At 42.7% G+C, this 12,379-nt stretch overlaps 1 protein-coding gene across 1 annotated transcript in view; it reads right to left on the reverse strand.

Annotated features, from left to right (window-relative positions):
- LOC115359916 (voltage-dependent T-type calcium channel subunit alpha-1I-like) overlaps positions 1-12,379 on the reverse strand; it is a 222,209-nt gene that overhangs the window by 72,402 nt on the left and 137,428 nt on the right. Inside the window, exons 16-19 of the mRNA XM_030052613.1 lie at positions 6,405-6,475; positions 5,659-6,145; positions 4,395-4,495; positions 356-479 (exon numbers count right to left, since the gene is read on the reverse strand). Coding sequence (XP_029908473.1) covers positions 356-479; positions 4,395-4,495; positions 5,659-6,145; positions 6,405-6,475 — 783 coding nt within the window. The remainder of the gene's footprint in view (positions 1-355; positions 480-4,394; positions 4,496-5,658; positions 6,146-6,404; positions 6,476-12,379) is intronic.

Genomic DNA, 12,379 nt, shown 5'->3' on the forward strand with positions numbered 1-12,379 from the left:
TGTAGGAGGGACTGGGATCATTTTATTATGTGTAAAGCAACAAAGTCACTCCCTCTGGGGAACAGAGCCAACACAGAGAGGGGGCTTCCAAGCTAGACCTTGAGCAAAATAACCAGATCTGGCGCATAGCTGATGCTCAAAATGAATAGATCGGCCCATATGAGCCCCACTGTCACTGATTCTGAACCAACCATTTGAGTCAATATTGGACCTATATCTGATATCAGTACTGGATTGTGCAATTTAAAATAATAAAGCTAAACAGCACTGCCCCTCAGACACATTTCCAGCACGCCTCTCTCATGTCCAGTCCTGCAGCACAGGGGTTAAGTGATATAAAGAAACACTGTCTTACCAGGCTGCCTTGCAGGATCTTTGGCCTCTCCAGGGCCACTGTGATGCAGTTGAGGAAGATGAAGACCAAAACTACGTAATCAAAGAGCTTATGGGCGATAATGGATTGACAAAGCAGTCTGAACCTGACAGAGAGAGAGAGAGAAAAGCGGGGTGAGGAAGGAGGAGGAGGGGAAGATGGAGAGGAAGATAGGAGGGGAGAGAGAGGGATTAGATAGAAATTGAATCAACTTGTGTTTGTACCTGTTGTTTGTTTGCATTGTAGAAACTCTCTATTTAACATGCAATTTAGCCTCAAATGCAGCTTTTTTCTTCAGTGAAGGTAAAAAAAAAAAGATAATTTGATAATTTAACTTGTTTCCAATGCAGTTTCACTTGTTTCTTGAGCAAGACACTGATCCCCCAAACCACTTGCATAGCAGCCACTGCCATCAGTGTGTGACTGTGTGTGTGAGTGAGTGAAGGTGAGGCAGACATTGTAAAGTGTTGTGAACGAGAAAAGTGCCACATTTACCATTACATTCAGAGCAAGCACACTGACTCCAGTGGGTTAGTTTGCTTCATGCAGGTCAGAATATTGTCATTCAAATTCAGCAGACAACATATAACCACAGCTGAAAATGCCAGTCTTTCAAGGAAACTTCTTTTTTTTTTTTAAAGCAAATTGCTTTGCGATTTGTTGGGAGTGAGATCATGAAATGAACCAAATATAGGAAACACCCTAAAACACAAAGGGTAGATGCTGACATCTGATACTCAGCAGTTACTCATATCCGGAAGATCTAAAATAGCAAAAATGAAACAAGAGTGCACATGGGGAGCACAGGCGAGTCTGTCATGTTTAGCTGAAGATCCAGAGACAGGAAACAGATTTGTTTTGACTCCCTGCACTGCCAAAAATCTCCGTCCCTAACCTGGCAGGATGACAGGTTACCAAAACTCTGTCCGGTCAACAAGCTGTTTGTGAGTCCAAGTGACATTTGCTGACAAGCCCCGGTTTTGCAGTGCGGGTCGAAATGAACTCGGTCCAAAAAAATACAATCGCGTGGGCATGACTGCACCCTTTAAAATACTTTTCGCCCATTAGTTTGCTCTTTTGTTCATTTGCATGCATGTGCATCAGCCAAGTATGTAAATGTGAGTATGGTAGTCCAAGAAATACAGCGTATATCTCTAAATAGGCCGTGCTGTCCTGAGAAACCTGCAGTGCTGCTGCGAAGTCCTCGACTCCAGAGCCAATAAAGACAGTAAGCAGCTCCTGAGTGGAGGCCTCACACATCTCATCTCCTCATTACATTGCAGGGTTTAAAAGGACCCGAATAAACCTGCTCCTGCGCCTACTCTCCGGGCGAGGAAATCAATGTGCTAATCTGGCTGCTTTTCCTCTAGACCTGGCAACCCTGTCCCTTTATCTATCGATTCAAATCTGGCAACCCTGTCCCTTGATATCGATCGCGACCAGCGGCTGAGCTGGCGTAGGCATTTATTCCGCCTGAGACCGAGCTTCTGATGTTGGCTTGTTTCTTGTTTTGTTTTGTTTTGCTTGCTTCCCTTGCTTTAATTCTGCTTAGGTACACTTGTTAGGGCGAGCACAGACACACAACCCTACTCACACACACACACACACAGGCGGAAATAGATGTATCCACACATACCCTCGCACTCATACATGCAGACAAAAAGGCATAAACACACACATGCACACACATATGTACACCCGTCCACAAATGCAACCACACACTCACAGAACAACACATGACTGCAGATATAGACAAACAAACACACACCAACACGCGTGCACACCCACACGTACACATGTACACACACACACACGTATTCCTCTCCTTGCTTGACAGATGGCACCTGCCAGGGTGCCAAAACACAGCCCTGGGGCCTGGCTTCCCTTAAGTGGCTATCAGTACGCAGGGAATCGAGTGAGTGAGCGAGTGTGTGACTGAGTGATTTTTCTTTTATGTTGCTTTCAGGGGCGTTTCTGCCAGCCATGAATTGCAGGCTGGGGGGAAACAAAGTAACACAGGCTAACACAGACACACACACACACACACATGTAAACGTATACACAGCCGAGAGCTCAAAGTCAATAGCACTGTCTGAAGAAAAAAAAAAAAAAAAAAAAAAAAAAGGAAGAGGAAAGACACAGAAACACACAGGAACATCACTTTAACAAGCCATTGGTAAAAGCGGCAGCCACCAGCTCCCTTTGGGTAAACAGACAAATTGTCTCACTGCACCGCAGCCTGTTCTTCTACATTTCCTAGATCGAGCTGGAAACATCCGGCTGGTTTCACTGTCATCGGTCTCCTTTGCTGAGCTGTGTTTGTCTCCGTGCTTGAGTTTCTCTGCGCTTTAGTGACGTGCCCGCGGGGCTGGGAGAAACCATTTGTCCGAGTAAACGAACGCAAGTATCGACACATCCAGAGATGTGCACGCGGGTGTGGCCTCACCTATCGCTGTTTTTTTCTTTGATTTGAACCACAGTGGAAAAGTTTACTTTGTTGTGTATTTGTGGTTCATTTAGGTTCACACTTCCCAATTGCAAGTGAACTTAAGTTTCCAAATGAAGTCACAAGGACTCATAAACAGCTTGTTTATTGCATCGTTTTTGTAAATTGTCATCCAATTTACCTTCTCTGGTTGAATATGAGCTGCAGTTTGCTCTTGCCCCTGCAGCTAACTCTAACTTTAGGGTTGTTTCCTGTAGCTGGTTTGGACCCCTAAAAAACTTCACAGCAGTTCTCTTGGAGGAAGACTGAAATTCACGTTTACCTGTGTTTTAAAATAGCATTGTCGTAATCTGCCCAAACAAAACAAACTAAAGGAATTAAAAGTCCAGTGAAAGAATAAACTGTTTCAAATATGCTTGGTGTGAATGTACCCTTAGATATATTGTACAAAGTATGATCTTATGAGTTACTCTTGGCCCATGCTAAGCCATGAAGGTGACTGAAGATGGGCTGGGGAGGGAATTTCAAAGGATTGCAACTAAGATGCTGGTGCCAGAGCCAGTAGGTCCCAGTGAAAGTCATTTCATGAACTGTGACAATGCATTTGAGTGGCAAAGTCTCTTCCAAAGACCAATAAACTTTTACCTGTATACAGAATTTTCAACAGAATACTCCACATTAAATAACCACTAAGCCAACAGCTACATGTAACTTAGCTATTTACTAAAAGCTACACAGTAAATTACAGCTGGTGGCCTTTGTGAACCGGGATGACGTTGGATAAAAGCCACAAGCAGATACAGATATGTAGAAATAACTGCTTAAATAAGAAAATTCCTTTTAGTTTGATTGCAATGTCGTATGCATATACAGTGAGATCTGCATGCCACTAATGTCCATTTGCTTAATGCTTTTATTCAAAGTGCCTATGCACTATGACTGCATGCATCCTTTATATGCGTGGACCTGGTGGGACTTGACCCACTAACCCTGGCAATATAAACTATGAAGAATGATTTATCAGCTTTCCTTTACTTGTTTAATTGTCCAAAATGGTTTCTTCTAATTAAATTCTTCACTCAAAGTCGGAAATGTATTCCAGAGTTGTCCCTACTGTTTAGTAGTTGGGGTATGTTGGGGACTTGAGAGCTGCTAACTCTGCTAAAATCATTTCATTAGCATTGGTTTCAGTGGAAGGTTTTAGTGTCCCATAATGGTTTGGATGCTGTTGCAAAGGCATTTCCACCCTGACAAAATACAGAAGGGGGAAAACAGTTGATGCTGTGTTGTCTTGGCTTGAAAATGGCCACATTTAAATCTACTGTATTTCTCTGCAAAATGGCGACTCTGCAGCATCTCAGATATCAGTGCTGGCTTAAAAAAAAAAAAAAAAAAAAAAAAAAAAAATCAATTTACGGCTGAACCAACAGTTAAACTCCAGACATGATCTATACTGTTGTGGAGGAGAAAAGCAAGCTTAGAGGCCAGAAATGTCTTCCTTGAAGAAAACACTGCTTTTCAGGATAGTCTTTAGTGATAAAAGATGTCACCGCAGAACTGAAGTTGTCTGCTCACTTGTTCTGGGGGGAGAAAAGGTAGATGGACCATTCCTCTCTGGTTTCACACCAGTCTGGCTTGTACACCTCCATCATCTTGTGGATGCGGAAACACAGGCTCTGGAGGGAAGATAAGAGCACAGAAAAGAGAAACGGTGCCCTCAATATTCTTCTTCATCTGCGCATTGGAATTGATGCATATAATCAATTTTGTGTTAGATTATGTCATCTTATTGGAGCTTGGACTAAAATGACCTTTTACATTTGGCTAAAACATCACTAGCTGCGCATGGATCTACAATCACGACTTGCATCTTCTTTCAGATCTATTTTTCTGGTCCAGTTGCTATACAATTACTCCGGTGAGTCCTCCAAGATTGGGATTGATTTCTGATGCAACTGCAAGGATATGCAGTAGCATACTATAGGGAGTACAAAGGATGAACAAAAAGACAGCTATATTATTTTTTTGTTCTTGTGATCTATTTGGTTTTCAATATCATCAGGACACACTCCTATCCCCTGCAAAAAAAAAAGGTATTTTAATGTGAGTTGCCGGGGCCAGATATACAACTAGGAATTTGGGGCTCCACAGCAAAATGTAACTCTTGGTGTCCCAAACTCAATTTATTTATTCCTCTCTGAAGGCCCCTAAGCTTAAGGTCCCCTAAAAGTACTCTCCTTTTATCTGACACCAGGAGCATCAATTAATGGAACCCCTGCAGCTTCTCTCTCATCAAAAAACAACTCATCACTTATGAAACTCAATCAGAGATGTAGGCACAGTTGAAAGTTTAAATCTATGCTTGACAAGCAATTCATTTTCACTTTGCTATAAATTCAACTGTTGACTGATACATTTTATTTTATATTTCTTTTATCATGCACAATTGCTTCACTTCACTTCATTCTTTATTCATTCTACTTTTGTAACTTTTTGTATAATACGTGTAATATGTTTTGTTGTATACCTATTGATTTCATGCATATATGTGCATTGCATATGTATGTATGCATATTTAGACATAGTCAACTGTTTTTTCATGGCTGTAACTATGGACTTTTAAAAACTTTCTTATAAAATATTATTTTTTGGCACTTGTGTTTTCACTGTGACTATCCCATAAAGAAGAAATCATGGTGGCGAGAGGGAGATGGATGATATGCCTGTAGGGTCCTGGGCTGAGTTCAAACCCTGGACATCACAGTGTGCCCCTTGGCCAACAGAGCCAATGGGACACCCTCATCATTCATTTTTAACCGGCGGACTCCTCCTCACTCACATAGTCTGTCTCTTCATCCAGGTCAGCTCTGTCCTTGCGGGGTTTGAGCTGGGGGAAAACCTCGGCCAGCAGCTGGGCATGGGGACCTGGAGCCTTGCCGTTGCAGTCTCGGTGGTCCACCCCTCCGCCACTACCGGCTCCAGACCCCCCAGTGATAGACCCCCCTGCCCCAGAGCCACTCCTCGTCCTTGGGTCCGGGTGGGCGGGGGGCTGGCCGTGGCCCCGGAGCAGCTCTGGGAGCTCGAGGGAAAGAGCCCGCCGGTCCCTCCTGGCAGCATAACATCTGGAGAGGAACAGAGAGGTTGCAGGGGGAGGATAAGGGGGCAGAGGATGGTGGGAGTGCGGCGGGTGGGAGAGGAGAGACTGCTGCTCGGCAGGGTAGGAGTAGGAGTTTGGGGAGCGGGTGCTGTGGACGCGGAGGCTGCCTCCCACAATGGGAGCCCCCCCAACCCCATAGCTCCTCCTGCCCAGGCTGTTCCAGCTGGACCTGCAGAACAGAGTAAAAACACTAATTAACACACTGTGGAGGTAATTCAATATTCATGATCAATTAATAAAGTATCAATAAAGGAGTAATAAAGACTCCAACCAATTTATTGAGCATTTAGTCATAGGGATAATAAGAGCACAATGCAATAGCAAAGGTTAGGCATTCTCGTGTAGATAATTAAATCCTAATGAAGTCATTAAGATTTCATTACAGTAATGACTGAAGTCAGGGACTGAATGTAAATGTATCCGTCTACCTGCGGCTCCATGCAGACTGCGGGTGGAGAGGGCGCCCCCAGTTGTGGTAGGCTGAACTGCTACCATGTCGCTGGAACAGACACAAGCCTGAGTGAGTACTGAAGCACTGCACACACACACACACACACACACACACACACACACACACACATACACACAGCTGTTCCAATATCTGCAGCAGAGCCACAAGTGTCAAAGAGGGAACAAAGTCTGCAGCAGTGCTTAAATGTCATTTATTTGTTAGGTGACATTCCATTTCAGTTTTGGAAATGGTCTGAATCCATATCTTAACTTTAAAATCAGTGTTGCTCCCATAATGTCAGCATATATCAGTCTCCAGAAACTGACAACTTCACAGGGAAGGTTTTTTTTTTTTTTTTTAACAACCAGTTCAGAGAAAATACCGCCACTCACTCTAACACCTGTCTTTATGATCTCTTTATTCATGGTGTTTTAACTGCAGGATGTGCGAGACTAGACGACGACATGAATAAATATCACTGACCCTGCTAGTCGGCACCAGCAATGCTGAACATTGAAACAACCTGTGAGCCAACTAATGATGTCCATTATTTTGATTATTTCACTGATAGTTTTGATTTTTGTTTTTCTCATAATAAACTGTGGCCTTGTTATAGCCATGTTTGTCATCTGCTGTCACTGTGGGGCAAATGGCCGCTTATTGTCAAAGATAAGATAAGATAAGATATTCCTTTATTAGTCCCACAGTGGGGAAATTTCAAGCATTACAGCAGCAAAGTGGATAGCAGAATATGAAGCAAATTTACATTATAAACAGATAATAAATAGTAGCAAGCAATATAAACACTATAAACAAGGAATATAGAAAAAATAGAACAGCAGAAAATAACTTATATATATGACCAAATATGACCAAATAGCTATTGCTGCATTTATTATTGAAACCAGTTTCCTGCAAACATTTGAATCGAATTGAATTGTAGGCAAGTGGTATAATTCTTTACAAATACTGTTTAAATGTCATTGAAATTATTTGAAATGCACATCCCTACTTTTAATATGGACTGCATGACATTTTGCAAGGTATGTGAATGCATATATCAACTTTTAAAAAAAAGGACCTTTGGTTGTGTAGTTGTACTGCTTTTCACTTTGAGGAATGACTGCCTCTGTTGATGCGGCACTTTCTTCCAAATGATTACCACAGGATTTCCATGAACATGTAACCTAAATTCATACTAGAGTGAAGAACACTTCACTTTTCCTCAACAGCCACGCTGGAGCTGCCCCGTAGCAATGCACTTGACCCCCAGCTATTCCCCTGGAGCTGCCTAGTGACTATCAGTCCAACACTGGCAGCTCCCAGGTGTTGACTCGTGACAGTGTGTGCATGTGAAGCAGGGCATTGCTGAAAAAGAGCACTGCTGCTGAGTCAGGTTTCTGTGCACAAATTAGCCAAACAAATAAATGAATGAATAAATAAATTCAATAGACTCTTTGCTCAAATGAGATTGTGCTGTACACTGCAGACTGTCAACAAGTGTGACATGCAAACCCCTGAACGCCAGTTCCACTCAGACGAACAGAACCAGTTGTGTTTGTTTCCGCGTGTCTAATCCGCTCAGCGTGATAGGCCTAATTATATGTTTTGCCCTTGGAAAGGTACATGACGCCAGTCAAAGCCTGAGTCTTTGCAATATACCTGTGGATATATGCACCGGTCTCTATAGAAACTGTAGTGAAGCGTGCACTCGTGCTGTGAAACACCAGCAAGTTCCATACAGAAAGATGTGGATCACTCAGTTGGAACATGGTGTGCTTGTGTGTGTGTGTGTGTGTGTGTGTGTGTGCGTGTGTTTGTGTGTGTATACTCTAGACATCATAAATTAATGTCAAGACAGTTTTTCCACAGTATGCAATTTAAGCCACAGACAACTGCTGGCACTAATTTACTTTATAGCTCACTGCAGATTCTGCAGTCAAGCTCTTTCTTTGCTGCCAAGGATATCTGCTACAAGTTCCTCCTGATATAAAATGAAAGTGAATGCTAACGAACATATCCAAATTTAATTATATCGAACCATAAAAACTGTTCATGCCCCATTATGCATATTATTGTCACAAAATATATTGATACAAAGAATAATACACGTCATGGGGAGAAAAGATAGATGAATGTGATTGTGAGGCTTATAGTGGCTTCAGTACATTAGCATTTTCATCACAATAAACTTCAGGAATATTAGTCAATCACTGCACACTATTTGTCTGAAAAAAATATTTTTGCTGTGTCAATTTACTTGGCTACAAAAGCTAAAACAACAAAAGGTAGACAATGTTTAATAACACTATAAATGTTGTTGGATTGGATTGGATTACAATTAATGTTGAATTGATAATATTTTACGTGGACTATCCAAGATTATTCAGAATCAGAAATACTTTATTGATCCCCAAAGGGAAATTGGGTCAGCTGCAGCTGCTCAGGTTGTCAAGAGAAGAATTTATTATCGGCATAAGGGAAATTATAAGAAAGAGAAAAATAAATAAGAAATAAGAATAAGAAAAAAATAAGAATAGAAATAAGAATAACTGGTACAAAATTTGTAGCATGTTAAAAGTCAGCTACAAAGTCAGAAACTCAGTTGAATTCAAATACAGTTGTCCCTCGCTCTAACATGGTTCACCTTTCGCGGCCTCGCAGTTTCGCAGATTTTTTTTTAGTGCAATTTTGCATGTGTTTTTTTTTTTTTTTTTTTTTTACAGCGCATTGTGTTCTGTGTCCTGATTGGCTAAGGGACTGTAGACCATTGTCAGTCTATCTCCTCCGTGCCGTGTCTCCTGTACAGTACAGAATGCGTTCATTCTATAATACTGGACTTATTTTTCTACGAAGGTTTGAACTTTGAGAGTTTAAACAAGAGAGAAAAGTGAGAAAATGATAACGCCTGTCTGAGAAAAGTGTGTAAAGTGTGTAGTGAGGGGTTTTACAGCCTTAAAACATCTATAATAATTGTAAAAAATAAAGCTGACTACTTCGTGGATTTCGCCTATTGCGGGTTATTTTTAGAATGTAACTCCCGCGATAAACGAGGGACCACTGTATTGCGCAGTCCAAATAAAGTGTGGCTGTCAGATTTGGATTTCAGTATCTGGAATCTAAGGGAAACTACAATTAGTGAATAGCCTAAAGATACAACCGTGGCACTGGCTGTTTCAGGTTTGGGTCGGGCTCAGACAGAATTTTCTTGGACTTTGTTCTGATCAAGATCCACTTTTGTCCTGGCTGACAGTTTGGGTTGGATTTGGGCAAAATTGTCTCCGCTGGCGTTGGGGTTGGACTCAAAATATCAGGCCTGGATTAAGCTCCAGCACAAAGATGAACAATGCATCATGTTGTCCGCCTATGATCGCGTCAGCTCTGGTCATAAGTTAACAAGTTAACAGGGACCTTGTTTGAATCGCTTGTGGCACCACCCTTTGGTGCAAATTAGATGGGCGGTGTTTCAAAATGCCATGCGTGACGGACGAATAAAGAAACATGGGAGCAAACGCACAGGGATGATCCGCAGTGTATCGGGACACTAAACATGACTCATGAAACGCCCCGTAAACATCTGTGGATGCTGATTGATGCCGTGCTTTTGCCGCAGGCGATGTAATTGCTGCTTTCTGATGGGCGATGAACTTCAAAAGCTGTGCGAGAAGAGGAGGAGACCTCAGAGTGGAGTGGATCTCCCACACCCACTGTGTTAACATTATAACCTCTGATGTAAAGTGTGCGGCTTAACTGCAGCTAATCATTGTTCTGAAACTCTCTCTCTCTCTCTCCCTCTCTCTCTCTCTCTGTTCTTCTCAGTATATCTCTCTTTTTTCTCCTTTTGTAAATCCCCCTCTATACCTTCCTCTCGCCGTCTCTCTTTGTCACACTTTCCTTCTCTTTTGCTCCCTCTTTCTCTCTACTTCTTTCTCTCTCTCTGTGTGTGGATGAATAGAACAGAGGAACTGTCAATTAATAGAGGTTGTCATGGCAACTGGATGCTGAGCTGAACCTCACAGAACTGCTTTATTCCCCTCTCTCTTTCTTTCTCTCTCTCTCTCTCTCTTTCTCTCTCTCAGTCTTTCCCAAGGTTTTGGCTCAGTAGGCACAACGCTGGGGCGGGAGTTACTGTGTGTTCCAGTATTTGTGTGTCAGTATGTGTGTGTGTGTGTGTGTGTGTGTGTGTTTGTGTATGTGTGTGTTTTGTGTGAAAGAGCAAGAGAGGTGGATGGAAAAGGGTGAGGATGAAAGGGTGAAACTGAAATCACAAATGAGAGAGAGAGAAAAGGAGATACGATGAGGGAGAACTTCAAAGAGCTGTTAAAAAGAGGGAAAGAAAGTAAAAGAGAAAAATGCATGAGTGATAGATGAATAGATAAATAAAGGAATCCCCTGCTGGCTGATTACAAAGCAGCCATGCTGAGCTTTTGAAAATGTTTGATATGCAACTTAGCAGACGGATTTTGCCTGACCATATTAGGTGTGCATCTGCATGTACCGTGCATGTCTGTCGACTACAGGTGTTCCTTTTATGGCGTTTCTGTCTTTTTTTTCCACATCCCTTCATTTCTGCTCCTTTAGGTAGTGTATCTGAGGCTGCGTTCATGTGCAGTGGGAATATTTTCCGGAACAATCTGATGTGTCAAGACTGAGATCAAATTAATGTCGCTCAAGTAGCAAAGAGTGATATTATCTTATAGTATTTGTGAAGACTTCGGGGATCGTCAGCAAAGGCAAAGAAAGGAGAGGAAAATACGAATACTGATACTTCAAATCTTGCACACACTAGAGTGGATCATTTCATTTTGGGCGCAATATTCATACACTATATTACCAAAAGTATTCGCTCACCCATTCAAATTATCAGAATCAGGTGTCCTAATCACTTGGCCTGGCCACAGGTGTATAAAATCAAGCACTCAGGCATGCAGACTGTGAAACAAGACATTTGTGAAAGAATGGGCCGCTCTCAGGAGCTCAGTGAACTCCAGCGTGGAACTGTCATAGGATGCCACCTGTGCAACAAATCCAGTCGTGAAATTTCCTCGCTCCTAAATATTCCACAGTCAACTGTCAGCTCTATTATAACAAAATGGAAGCGTTTGGGAACAACAGCAACTCAGCCACGAAGTGGTAGGCCACGTAAAGTGACGGAGAGGGGTCAGCGGATGCTGAAGCGCATAGTGCAAAGAGGTCGCCGACTTTCTGCACAGTCAATTGCTACAGAGCTACAAACTTCATGTGACCTTCAGATTAGCCCAAGTACAGTACGCAGAGAGCTTCATGGAATGGGTTTCCATGGCCGAGCAGCTGCAGCCAAGCCACACATCACCAAGTGCAATGCAAAGCGTCGGATGCAATGGTGTAAAGCACGCCGCCACTGGCCTCTAGAGCAGTGGAGACGCGTTCTCTGGAGTGATGAATCACGCTTTTCCATCTGGCAATCTGATGGACGAGTCTGGGTTTGGAGGTTGCCAGGAGAACGGTACATTTCAGACTGCATTGTGCCGACTGTGAAATTTGGTGGAGGAGGAATTATGGTGTGGGGTTGTTTTTCAGGAGCTGGGCTTGGCCCCTTAGTTCCAGTGAAAGGAACTTTGAATGCTTCAGGATACCAAAACATTTTGGACAATTCCATGCTCCCAACCTTGTGGGAACAGTTTGGAGCGGGCCCCTTCCTCTTCCAACATGACTGTGCACCAGTGCACAAAGCAAGGTCCATAAAGACATGGATGACAGAGTCTGGTGTGGATGAACTTGACTGGCCTGCACAGAGTCCTGACCTGAACCCGATAGAACACCTTTGGGATGAATTAGAGCGGAGACTGAGAGCCAGGCCTTCTCGACCAACATCAGTGTGTGACCTCACCAATGCGCTTTTGGAAGAATGGTCAAAAATTCCTATAAACACTCTCCTCAACCTTGTGGACAGTCTTCCCAGAAGAGTTGAAG

This window comes from Myripristis murdjan, chromosome 1 (assembly GCF_902150065.1).
Source record: "Myripristis murdjan chromosome 1, fMyrMur1.1, whole genome shotgun sequence".
NCBI lineage: Eukaryota > Metazoa > Chordata > Actinopteri > Holocentriformes > Holocentridae > Myripristis > Myripristis murdjan.